At 30.6% G+C, this 13,231-nt stretch overlaps 2 protein-coding genes across 7 annotated transcripts; both read right to left on the reverse strand.

Annotated features, from left to right (window-relative positions):
- Positions 1–1,370: 1,370 nt before the first annotated feature.
- On the reverse strand, positions 1,371–3,102 carry LOC114387780. Of its 4 annotated transcripts, none has more exons than XM_028347979.1 (3): positions 2,874–3,099; positions 1,953–2,205; positions 1,371–1,784 (listed from the first exon to the last, which is right to left on the reverse strand). In XM_028347979.1, exons 2-3 carry the CDS (start codon positions 2,164–2,166, stop codon positions 1,537–1,539), a joined length of 462 nt encoding a protein of 153 aa, XP_028203780.1. In that variant the 5' UTR covers positions 2,167–2,205; positions 2,874–3,099; the 3' UTR covers positions 1,371–1,536. The 4 variants fall into 4 exon arrangements, 3 of the variants coding, with proteins under 3 accessions (XP_028203780.1, XP_028203781.1, XP_028203782.1); XM_028347980.1 differs by lacking the exon at positions 2,874–3,099 and adding an exon at positions 2,393–2,831; XR_003661409.1 differs by lacking the exon at positions 1,953–2,205 and having other exon boundaries at positions 2,874–3,102.
- Positions 3,103–4,729: 1,627 nt separating this feature from the next.
- Positions 4,730–8,973, reverse strand: LOC114386523 (biotin carboxyl carrier protein of acetyl-CoA carboxylase-like). Of its 3 annotated transcripts, XM_028346537.1 has the most exons (10): positions 8,802–8,973; positions 8,740–8,771; positions 7,419–7,589; positions 6,847–6,923; positions 6,033–6,092; positions 5,647–5,889; positions 5,520–5,582; positions 5,181–5,249; positions 5,050–5,095; positions 4,730–4,960 (listed from the first exon to the last, which is right to left on the reverse strand). In XM_028346537.1, exons 2-10 carry the CDS (start codon positions 8,747–8,749, stop codon positions 4,890–4,892), a joined length of 810 nt encoding a protein of 269 aa, XP_028202338.1. In that variant the 5' UTR covers positions 8,750–8,771; positions 8,802–8,973; the 3' UTR covers positions 4,730–4,889. The 3 variants fall into 3 exon arrangements, with proteins under 3 accessions (XP_028202338.1, XP_028202337.1, XP_028202336.1); XM_028346536.1 differs by having other exon boundaries at positions 8,740–8,972; XM_028346535.1 differs by lacking the exons at positions 8,740–8,771; positions 8,802–8,973 and having other exon boundaries at positions 7,419–7,635.
- Between the last annotated feature and the right edge of the window lie 4,258 nt (positions 8,974–13,231).

Genomic DNA, 13,231 nt, shown 5'->3' on the forward strand with positions numbered 1-13,231 from the left:
ATTAGTTAACAAGTTTTTGACGCAGTTGTCGGGACTTTGGTTTTCGTACTTGGTCGTTACAAATCCCAATTTGAGAGCAATTATGTTTTTTATTTTATTTAAATTTTGTTTTATCTATTAATTTTTTTAGTTGCTTTATTTTATTTTTCAATTTTTTTCTTTATTCACTCTTATTTTATTCTTTTTTTAAAAAAATAAAAAATATTTATTTAAGTTTTAATTTTTATTTTGTGATAACGTGCACGGTAGTTATTTCTTTTGTGAATAGTTCACATTCCTTCTTTGAAGAACATATCATGATAGAAGATCGTCCACAAAGGATGACGCTAGAGGATTATTCTAACTTTGTTATACCTTAATACTTCACTAGTACAGCCATACTAGATGTGCAGGTAACATTTCATATCCATATTTCCTCATTCAGTTGATTTAGGAGAATTTGTTCCATGACCTACCAAGTGAAGATCCGTACGCACATCTGGCCACATACATCGAAATCTGTAACACGGTGAAGATAACAGGAGTTTCTGAAGACGCCATCAACCTCAACTTATTTTCTTTTTCCTTGGCCGGTGAAGCAAAAAGATGGTTTCACTCGTTTAAGGGGAATAGTCTGCAGACATGGGATGAGATGATGGAGAAGTTCCTGAAGAAGTACTTCCCGAAATCCAAGACTGTTGAGGGAAAGGTGGAAATCTCATCCTCACCAATACCTCATGAATCATTGAGCGAAGTCCTTGATCGCTTCCATGGGTTACTCCGGAAGACTCCTACACATGGGTTTAGCGAGTCAGTCCAGCTCAACATCTTCATTAATGACTTGCAACCCCATTCCAAGTAGCTCCTCGATGTCTCAGCTGGTGGGAAGATCAAGTTAAAAACTCCAAAAGAAGCTATGGAGCTGATAGAGAATACCAAAATAAGTTGGAATCATAAATATAATAAGTTCAGAGATTTTTTTTTTCTTTTTTCCCGAGATCTCTTGTTTTATACGTTACTTGCATTGCTAGCTTAGTAATTTTAATGCTAAAAAGGTCTTTGCTTAGGAATATATATATATATAATCTTTTTGCTTAGGGGCTAGTTTTGCGACTGATAAAAAAAATATTATCATCTATTGAAATCTGAACCGTTCTGGATATCAATTATGGCAGAATTCATATAATGCAACACTGAACATCTGCTCCAACAGTACAAATGAGAATATGTGCTGGTTATGATTTTAATTTCTCTGAAAGCTTTTTTTCTTGTTAGCTAATATTATTTTCGTTACTCTAATGGGGTATAACAGAAGGCCTGGTAATAATTATAAGTGCTAACGCATAATAGTGTCATAAATTTGGCAGGCTTTGTAAAAAGAAAGCTATGTATATCTAATATCTGAATAAAATACTGACGTATATAACCTGTCAAAAAAGAAAAATAGTAAAAAATAGACTGAACCATATTCCTCAAAACAAACTCCGTCAAATTGATAGTGAAGTAAAACTCTCGACAATTTTACATTTTAAGAGAAACTGCTTAGTTTTGGTATAGTTATTCACTAGTCCAGCCAGTTTGCTCAGCATAGATGCCACTGATCCTTTGTAGATCATTGTTTTTGAATATGAGCTTAACAGGACATGATGGTTCATTCTTAGTTGCCACAGTGCTAGTTGAGGCATTTGTAGCAGCAGAAGTTTGCATTATCCATTGTTCTGCATAACAGCAGCCATCACTTGGAGCAGCTGCAGAAGTTCGCATTCTCTTGGATTCTGGAGAAGAGTAGCGAAGTTTCCCTACTTCTGCATTCTCAAAAACAAGAGTCAGAATTTATTTACAGGGACAGTTCAATATTCTATAGAATCACAAAATGCCATGCAAAATATTTTAAAATGTAGCATCAAATCAAACCCAATAGAATTTGTGTTTTGTTGGATCAAAATATTTTTGTTCACTAAGTCCATCCATACGTGACCAAGCTTGCTTGTCTTCTTTCAGTCTGTATGGGTTTGGGAGTAGTGTGGATGAATGAAGGAAATGAGAGGTGCGTCCGTGAACGGACACGCCCCTCCTGAATCTCCTGCACATTTCTGTCTTCTTCACCACCAACTTATTCTTATCTGACAATTCTGCTTCCTTGAAATTATAATGTGTTAATTGTTTTTGTGCTTCTTCTGCGTCCATCTTTCTTTCCTTCCTCAACTCAAAAGTCTCAAACACACACTACCAGAAGAATGTGAAATGGAAATAAGATAGACAAAAATTAAAAATAAGAAAAAATAGAGCTAGACATAAAAATACTAATTTATCCTTGTTTACAATACATTTGATATAAACGAGAGAGGAAAAAAACCTGATATAATTGATTAAGGAAGGAAGATAATTGACTATCATAGACAAAAATATTTACCTTTGCTTATTGGGTATCAAAAAAATAACCAACTAGAAGAATAGTGTAGCATGAGCAGGAGGCGACCAAACCAACATGAACAACAAATCAACTAAAATAAGAGAGATTTAAGCGAGATTAATTTTGGAAGCCAAATGAAGCCCTAGATCCATATCGGTTTCTTTGTTATTTATGCTCTTTTTTGTGCATAAGTATTTGTGTGCTGCTGCTCCCCAACTCTTCATTATTTCTCTCCACTTTTCTCCTTTTACCCCATGCAGAGTGTGAATGACACAAATTATTATTATTAATTTACCCTTTTTTAAAATACATTTGATATAAACGAGAGAAAAATATGACATAATTGATTATGCATCGAAAAAAGTGATTATCAATTTGGCATTCCGGTCACCAAAAGAAAAAATATATATAATCATTTTTTACACAATCTTAATCCATTAAGGAATGAAGCTAATAAACTATCATAGAAAAAAATATTTACCTTGCTTATTGGATATCAAACAAAAGACCAACTAGGAGAATACTGTAGCAAGAACAGGACGTGACCAGTCTAACATGAGCAACAGACCAACTTAGAGAACAGAGATGTAAGTGAGATAACTTTTGGTAGTCAAATAAAACCCTAGATCTATACTTATTTCTTTGTTATTTTTATTTTTTTTGCACATAAGTATTTGTGTGTAGGACCCGCAACTTTTTTTTCTCTTTCTTCATTTTTACACAATTATTCTTCTCTTTTTTTTCTCTTTCTTCATTTTTACACAATTATTCTTCTCTTTTTTTTCTCTTTTGTACCCATAAGTAGTTAATCTTCACTACCACTGATCCACAACTCTTCATTACTCTCCTCTATTTATCTATCATTTCTTTTACACCAAACAAAGCGTGAATGATACGATTTATTATTATCATTATAAAAATTTTATTTGTACACAAGTGTACAACAAACTTTACAACTAAGAACAAGGTATGAAATATAATAAATGTCGTGATATATAAAAATATTTCATTATGTTTCATTAAATAAAAGATTGTATAAAAGTAATAAATTTTATCACTATTCCTATTGTAGATGTTTAAAAACAAAAATTAAAATAAAAGGTAAAAAAAATTGTAATTGAAGATGAAAATAAAATAAAAAAATATGTTCTCAAACCAAATAATCCTAAAAAATGGAGGAAACAATTCCATTTAAAAAAAATCTTTAAATCTCAAATATCGTAACTTTTTAGATTATTAGTTATTTTAGAAAAAATTATAATCTTATCCCCCTAAATATTTTTCATAAGCTTCATTTTTTAGTCTTCCATTTATTTTACCCATTAAATATAATTTTTCCTTAGTCTCGGCATAAATACTGAACAAAACAAATAAAAAACAATCAAATAAGTTATGATAAAAAAAATTCACAAAAGGTAAATTACAATTTTATTAAAAAAAATGAGTCTAATAAAAAAAAGTCATGCTATTTAAGATTAAAATCTAGTCACGCCTCTTTAACTAAAAAATCTCCCACATTTACAGTTTGGTATGCCACATGAAACTATTTCGTTAAGGGTGAAAAACTGAAAATGTATTGAATTACATTTTTGTAAAGCCTGAACCTAGTTTATTTATCTAATATTTTTTAAAACCTAAACTGATTCGAAAAACTTATTTGAAAGCTTACCTTATAACAAAACCTTTTTAATACTTTATAAAACATGTCTCTAACTAAATTAATAAGCCTAAATTTATATATAAATTAATATTTTTAACCTTTTAAATGAAGAAAAAAACATAATCTCAAATAATAATAATAATTACTTAAATAAGCCAATTTATTAAATTTAAAAGCTTTTGAATCAGCTAAAATCTAACTTTATTAACTAAATTAGTTTTTTAAAATAAAATTTGACCTAACTTATTTAAAAAATAAGTTTGACTTGACTTATTTAATAAATAAGTTTGACCAGACTTATTTAAACAAGTGCAAACAACACACTCTTTAGTCTCTAACAAACTATATTACTGATTCTATTAAAAATTACAAAAAAATCAAGAGAAAAACTCATTAATGTAAAAATAAAACCTATCAAAATTTGTAATTTTTAATAAATTTCAACAATAATAAAAAAATATGTTCAAATCAATAATAAAGAATGTTAAAAAAAATATGTTGCTATCATAGGAAAACAAATGATTTTTCCTTCCCGTGTGTGACGACATCGAGCAGTGTTTATTTATTTTTTAAGAAGCCACTTGTTTCTAGTCTAGTGTCTAGATGTGTCTTGAGTAGGCGGCTATTTGCAAACAGAAATGTCAAGAGAGTGAGCGTGACAACACCACCAACACAAATAGGAAAGTATGAGAAAACAAAGTAGTTTGATTTTACCCTTTGTCTTTGATATGCAAAACAAATAAGCTATGGACCACATGAACTCAAAAGTAATGAAATATATGTATGACTCAATTACAGCATGGCTGGCAAGAATGACTGTTTTCCAAAAATTCGAGGCTATTGAAGCTTCTTTATTCCAGGAAATGATGGCAATATTGCAACAAGTGCGTCACCATATCCAACAGGATCTGTCAAAGACCAAAAATGAGAGTCACACCACACAGTACTAGTCTAGTCTTTAGAGAGAAATTAAATTAAATTGATTCGGGAAACTAACCGCCGTCCTTTTGTAGGATCTTGATGACCTCTCCCGACACATCAGACTACAAACATGAGAGTCATAACAATGGTTAGTAGTAGTCATCATATCATAATCATGCAACTTGGAAGAGAGTTCAAGACCCAAACCTCAATTGGCAGCTCACCACCAAGCTGTTCAATATAACAAATCACTTGCCCCTCCTCAACATTTTGTTTCTGTCAATTGGCACACATCTTCATAAAAAACAAGCCAAAGGCATACTAATAAAACAAATGTTGTCTAGTTGCCCAGCTACTGCCAGCCTTATTTCCAAAATATTGCAGTTTTGTGATCATATATTTAATTGTCAATACAGATAGAGATGGGAAAATCATAAAGAAAAAGTAATTCAGAGTTGTATTTTCTCTATATCCACACAAGGTGTGAATGTGCAAGATAACAAGATTTCCCCAAAAAGAAAAGAGAAAAGCCATGCACAACTGTACCTCTTTACATGATGGTGGAGCACGCCTCCCCTTTATCGTCCGTGATCTCCTAAAGAAACCCACCTGCTCTATGGTTTTAGAGTGTGCACTATGTAAGGGATGTAAACCATAAGTTTCAGATTCTTACCTTTGGAGACTGAATTATTACCAAGCCTTCATCAGCAGCTTTGTTTAGGAATCTCTGGATGGACCCAGAAGAAGGTATTGGGTCTACTGGCTTCGAGACAGCCAACGAAGTTGTAGAAACTGATCCATTTGTTTTAGGTGTTTCTGTGACATTAATTATACTTTCAGAAGCAGGAATTGGAGGAGGTAGAGTTTTAGTTTTTTCAGTCAAATCCCTCACTACATGAAGGTGAAACCCAGCAAGCTGATGTCATTTGGAAGTTGGGCAGAGGACAATCAAGAAAGGAAACAACAATAGTAAGCAAGATTTAAGATGTATCTTATGAGATAGAAGTTGAACAATATTGTGCTGATAAAGAGATCAAAATTCAATTTCATTGTGCTTACTTTTAAATCTAACTCCCCAATTGAACTTGTGTCGCATAATTTTGTGAGCAGGAACTCCACCTGCAAAGAGATTACATATTTAAAAATTTTAGAAACAATAATATAGAACTTCAAATTTTCCATTCATGAAGGATAAGGTAGAAAATAGACTTATGAGTTAATTTATAACATCTCCTTTCAAGCGTCATAAAAGAGAAGGTTTTCAAGCATGCCAAAACTTCAGAACTAACAGATTAAAATGATTATTTTACACTACCAAGTAAAGGAAATCACAAAGTATCAATACAAATTTCTGGAATCCAGATTCTAAATAGTTATTTTGGGATCTAAGCTAAGTCTGAACTTGAGTGAGACAGTTACAGCATTGGAATGAGAGCACATGCATGTGCTGTAGGTCAAGCCTTAGAATGTTAAACATCTGATAGGTTCATAAACTTGGGCACAACCTTTATTCTTATTTTGGCATGTGCTTTGCCAGTTCAATCTGAAAGAGCTTAAAGTCAAGAACCTAATGTAGACCAAGATTTCAAGCAAGGCATTGGTCAATTTTAGACTAGATATATACAGGCAAAATATGCTATAAAATATATCAGATCAGAGCATGTAAAAGTTGAATACTCAGAAATCAAACAGAGTAAATAGAAATCAGGTCAAGCCTCAGACAGCAAATTGAAAATAATCTTAAAAATAGTCAAAGCCTTAAATGAACAAAATAAGGTAACAGATGAAGACCGCATAATAAAGTCATCACAAATTTGTATCTGATTTATAGATGATTGAGATGAATCGACAGTGAGATTTTCAAAATACTAACCTCAATAAGATTAGGAATAAGCTCACTTGTCAAACCTGAAGATTTAACCTCTTCAGAACCTTCTGACCTTGTAACAACTGTTACGTAACCATTTAAAGTATGTTATAGAAGTCAGACTATGGTACAAATATCAAGTTAATAGTCTTTGCCTTGTGCAAAACTACAAATCAATTGCTTTATATGGTATTTTAAATAGTCCCAGTTTTTACACAAAAAATTAAAGTCTTTAAAAAATGAACCAGATTACAGCATGAATGCACATGCATATCAATGTTGTCAAGTGGTGTAGAGTTTGATCTTTGCTGCTACCATTCTTCAAATAAAAAGTTGAATGCCAACACAATATGATTTGCATGAGGGGATGTGTTAGATGTAAAACAATTCTTGTACTTTCATCCAATAGCTTAAGCTTTTGGAATACTCGGTTCATGACGACTTTGTTATATAAAAAAACCTTATATTAAAATCATTGACGGTAAGAATTCTTCTAATAGGCTTAAAGAAATTGAATAATAAAGCAATGGCCTACACAAGAAAAAAATTGTAAAAAATCAAAGAATAGAAGAACTTACATTGGATCTCTGTCGGTGAAAACCTAACTTTCTGTCGTGACATAACCAAACTAGTGTACTGCAGTGACTGCTTACTGATCCAGCTTCTTGTACCAAATTGTTGTGAAAGGCCAACTTTTTTTCCACCAAAGTGCAAGTTCAATGCTTTAATATTTGGGGTCCCTATACTACCTGCCATTGAATTAATGACACAAATAACCATTATTTTTTTGGGATACATAAATAACCATTTAGTGGTCTTAAAAGAAACTCCATACCCTATCATACTTAGCATGGTAAGTATCTATATATGTCAAGACAAGAAATATCTGCTACAATCTAGAAAAAAGAATAGAGTTTTACTAATGCAATGTCAATTACAGCTCTGAAAAAAAAGAGCTAACTCAGCTAAGGCTAAGTCATGGAATGAACACACACCAGCAGAAAGCAAAATAAAGAGATTGGATAGTAGTAACGATTATTTGACACACAATACACATTATATAAATCAAGGCACTTTTTCCTCTTCGAAGGATACTAAAAAATCAGAGAGATGAGAGAATTTTGTTGTCAGGGCTAAGTTAATCCCAAAGTCTTTCAAATATATCTCCAAGTCAACAATGAACGTGAACCTAACCAAGCCAAACAGTAAAAATAAAGCTTCAAAGGCAAATACAACCTCTACATCAAAAAATCATTACAAAGTTACAACCTGTTATGCTGTTTATGGAAATATTTACATTAAAAAAAAAAAAAAGGACTGAAAGACATCAAAGTGAAGGCTGCAGCAATTTACGAATTTAACAACAATCTGATACCTATAGAATTGAAAAGTCCCAGTGATTAGTACAGTGTATGTACTTCTTGACCCATCATTTGAAAAAATTTCCTACCCTTTATGTGACAATCTTCTATAACTTTTAATCATACCTATGTTGCTCTGACTCTTTTAAGTCACAAAATATTTATCTAAAATTTGAACCCATAATCAGTAAGTACTCAGTACAAAGCAAATATAATAATATCACTAAACCAGCAATAACCATATTAGATAACCCAAAACCTTATTTCAAATTCGCTTTCGTGTCCAGTTTTAAATATCCAAACATCACATTTTCCATCTTAGTAATTCATTATACGGTAGAATAAATGGAAGAAGATATATCAATTTTGGTATCACATTAACCACACAGCCTCTGATACTGCGAAGCACATGCAAAACAGAAAACTATGGACAGAAAAAGGGGTGTGGAAAAAGACTTTTCGCCCCAAGTAGCAACTCGTAATTTGTAAGCCAATCAATGAGAAGAAAGAGAAGGAAATAGAGGGAAGGAAGACTCACATGAAGCCATTGGAAGCGTGGAACAGGAAGAGAGTGTTTGTGTCTCAGAAAAGGGTAGAGGGTGTTTGTGTCTCAGAAAAGGGTAGAGGGTAGTGAAGTGAAGAAGGTGAAAAGCATAAGAGTAAGAGTAAGAAAAGAAGGGTGTGGTGTTACTTGAAAGTTGAAAGAGTGAGAGGGAAGAAGACGACAGAAGAAGAGAGACAACATAGAATGAATGATGAATTGAGGTTCAACTGTTACATCTGGGCAGGGCAGGGCTACACTTGTAATTTGGATTTCTTCATTCCTTTTTCATTCTCAATTTCCACCTTTCACCCCTATCCTATTTTTTTAACTTTACTATAATGATATAGTATATTTACCATATATCCGGATAATTGTGGCAAATCAAATTTGTATCAGGTCACTATCCACTTTTAACTCATATAAGAGTGTTAATCAATTTTATTATTTACTAATAGAAAATGTGCTTGTCAACATTTTTTTATGCAGAATTCAAAATGAAAGAATGTTGAACTTTTAAACACTATTATTCATATATTAATATACTATGTCAATATTTAGTTTAAATGATAAGGAATTTGATTCATTAAAAAAAATTGATTAATATACTAAGTCAATAACTTATTATACATGCATGTGCATGATACGCAATAAATATTTATTTTATATAATTAAAATTGATAATTTATAATAAATAAATATTTTAAATATATAAATTATATTTTAATTGAAATATGTAATAAATAATTTTTTTTGAACATATAATATGAGAAATAATTTATGTTGTAATCAATTGTTACTTTAAATTATTGATAATTTCTTTAAAAAATGTTCAAATTAAAATTCAAAATATTTAAAATGATAGATTAAAAGAGATAAAATTTTATGATGCATGTAGGAGCATATCTTTAAAATTAGTTTCTTATATTTAGTTGTAGTTGTTAAATTCTTCTATTGATATTAAAAACATAAAAAGATATATCATATACATGTTAGTTAGGAAAATATCACCACTTCACGGATGATGAATATATTCAAATAAAAGTATATAAGAGAATAAAGACATGAAAAAATATTATAAGGAGATTATTTATGACTAGTATTTTAGCTTGTGCATTGTGCCAGCTTATTCAATTTTTCAGTATCTTGTTTATATAGCCAATAGAAAGAAATTTGAAAAAAAAATAATATATCCCAAGAAATTAGAGATTATAAAATTTGAAGAAAAAAAAAGAATTATATAGCACATTGAAAGAAATTTGAAAAAAGAAACAATCTATCCCAAAAAATAAAAGTATACTTTTAAAAAAAATAATAAGAAAAGATGGATAAACTATACAGAATATAAAGAAAGAAGAAGATATGATGGAGAGCTGTTAAAAAAACTATGTATATAAAAGTTATACTTTAACTTTTCTTAATAAAAAATAAATCTTCTAACAATTGTGAATAATCATAAAAGCATTTGTCAATGATATTATGACTTTTTTTTTACAAAATAACTATTTTTGAATATTTCATAATTAAGTATGTTATTTAAAAAGTAGAATGAAGTTTAAAATATTTTTAGCATTAAATTTTAAAAGTAAACTGAAATAAGGATATAAAATTACCGACAGAAGAGAAAGAAATCTTCAGAGTTAAAAAATAGAGTTACAAAAATTGATTAAAGAACTATTAGAAGAAACAAAAAAGGATAGAATTAAAAGGAAAATAAAAAGTGAACAGGAAGTTACAAAAATATTAGAGAAAGAAATGAGTAAGGGTAGTTACAGAAATTAATAAAGAAACTTTTGAAAAATTTGCAAGATGAGATGCACATAGCCTGAGTTACACCGTTTAATGATACAGATAATTTTGATGAGAGGATGTGGGAGAGAGTAGGGAAATTAGAGTAACAACACGAGCTTATTCATTTGTACATATAAGTAGATTTCTTTTGAAAAAATATTGAAATTCAATTTAGAAATAAAGATAAGAAAAATAGATTAAAAGAGATAGAAGGTTAAGAAGAAAAAAATTCTAAAAATGTTGTTGTTGGAGGAAATCTCCTAAAAATACTCTCGGTTCTAATTTGTATTGAGAAATTTGAGAAAAATATGCAAAAGTTAATTATTTTCGCATTTTTGTTGGCACAGACTAGTATGAGAGAGTTTAGTTTTTTAAAAGTGATCCATTTTATTTGAAATCATAATATTTCCACACAAAGTCTATAAAAGTGAGATTAGTTTTTTAAGATTTTGTATTTTTTTAAAATTTAAAATATTGTTACTATTAATTATTTGAATTAAATTGTATTTATTATTGTTATCAGGAATATTTTATTATTTTAAAATTCAAATTAAATAATAATTTATATTAAATTCTAACAAATTTTATTGTCTTTAAAATACTATTGTAATGATTATAATATTATCTTCAAATTTAAATCAAACTAATGTTATTTTATACTTTATGTAAATTTGATTTATTAAAAGAATATAATAGAGTAATTTTAATTTATATATTTAAAAGTTTGTATAAAGGATCAACCTAATGGTAAGTGATGTTTATAGCAATCTTTGAGAGAAATTCTTTTACTTTAAACAAAAAGTGTAGATATAAATAGAAAAAAAAAAAGAAGAAATAGATGTTAAGCCTTTTTGTTAACGTGTGGGATCTTTTACTTTAACTATATTTTAATCCGAATATTTGAAGAAAATCATGTACCATACAATAAAATGAAGTCTTTAATCCGAGTATACCCAAAATTTAAACTACAAAACAGCAATATCGCTGATTCATGTGGTAAATCACAGAAAGTGTAAGGGATGCAGCTTCTTATTGTAACATGGCATTTAAACCACTGTTTTATAAAGGGTGCAAAGTAGGGATAGAAAGTTTTCAAAGTATGCACCTCCTAAAGGCAGTAAAGGAAAGTGGAACCCAACAAAGATCATAATATTGCACATCTCTAATGCCAATGTTGCCTTTTGCAACTGTGTTTTCACAATCTTCAAAAACAGCAGCAAACAAATTGTCCCCTCAAAAGGAATCAATAATCAAAAGAGAGAGGTTGGTATCTAGCTGATATCTAGTCTAGTCGATTAAAGTTGGTCTAGTTGGTAGAATACCACTCGAGATGCAAGTTTGAACTTGTTGTTGATGGGTAGATAGTCAGTTAGTAGGTTTGTGTGTGAATGTTGTGACTTACAACTTAGCTTATTAATCTTGATGAGCTTTTGAAATTCAACTCACTTAAACTTTTTTATATACATAAAAAAAAACTTAGCTAACTCACCGATTGAATATCCAATCACCAGATTTCCATGCAGTCCCAGCGCCTCCAAAGGCTCTTGAGCGTGAGGTGTCAGCAGCTGAGTCATTATTGACAGCAGCACACTCGAAGCAGCTTGAACGGCTAGCAAAATTGTGTGCACCACAGTTAGCTGCACCACAATACCAGTCACCTGAAAGTTGAGGTGCTGCCATGACTTGCACTTCCGCTTTCCCCGCACCTGCTCATCATTTCTTCTCTCTGCATGCACATTACTACTTAGTTGGAGATATAAGATAGGTTGAATAGTTAAGAAAAAAGGAAAGAAGAAAAAGATGGTGGATTTGATCCACTCTCTCAACAAAACTAACATTTATCATAAAAAAAAAAAAATACTAGTTAGCATAGTTTAAAGACCCGGCCGGTTAGACTGGTCCAGCAGAAACTTGATGGCATAAACGGACCAATTTGATTATTGGACTGACCATGCATCTGACCTAGGATGATTCAGCCAGACCTGACCGGTTTGGGATAAATTTTGCAACTTCAATCAGTTTTTAAAACCCGTTAGCATAAAAACCAAAAAACACTCTAAAATGTTCCAAAAAAAACCCAGGACTTATATAATTATGTTATCGAATTATTATTTGTGAACTTGTATTATTAACTTTAATACTTCAATTGTTATTTTTTGATTTTGAAGTATGAATAAATTTTTCTTAATCAAATAATGTTAGTTATATATTTATATATAATAGACACTTATATAATTTTTAATTTTTTAATATATATCGGGTTAAACCGGGTTAATTATTGACCCACCGATTAGACCACTAACTCAATAACCCACTAACTCAACCTGACCAATAATCGGACGGGTTTCATAACTTTCCTAATTAGTTTCCTTTACAACGTTATGAAGCAAGTACTAATAGAGTTTAAGTATTAAAGATTTAAAGCATTGCTACATTTCTTGCATTATTTAACCGGAAAATAATATTATAGAGACACTAGGCGGAGGGGAAATAGAACATTATGAAAACTACAAAGACCAACCTCAAGATGATTGATGCAGCACGTACTACCGAAGCAGAAGCTGATGATGAAGGAATATTGTGATATGGAGGGTGGTTTATATAGTAGTAGAGGCCATAGAAAAAGTGAATAAACAGAGGGTGCGCAGTACTTTTTGATAAATGGAATCAATAAATTCTAAAAGAGTAAGAGGTCAAA

This window comes from Glycine soja, chromosome 15 (assembly GCF_004193775.1).
Source record: "Glycine soja cultivar W05 chromosome 15, ASM419377v2, whole genome shotgun sequence".
Classification (NCBI taxonomy): Eukaryota; Viridiplantae; Streptophyta; class Magnoliopsida; order Fabales; family Fabaceae; genus Glycine; species Glycine soja.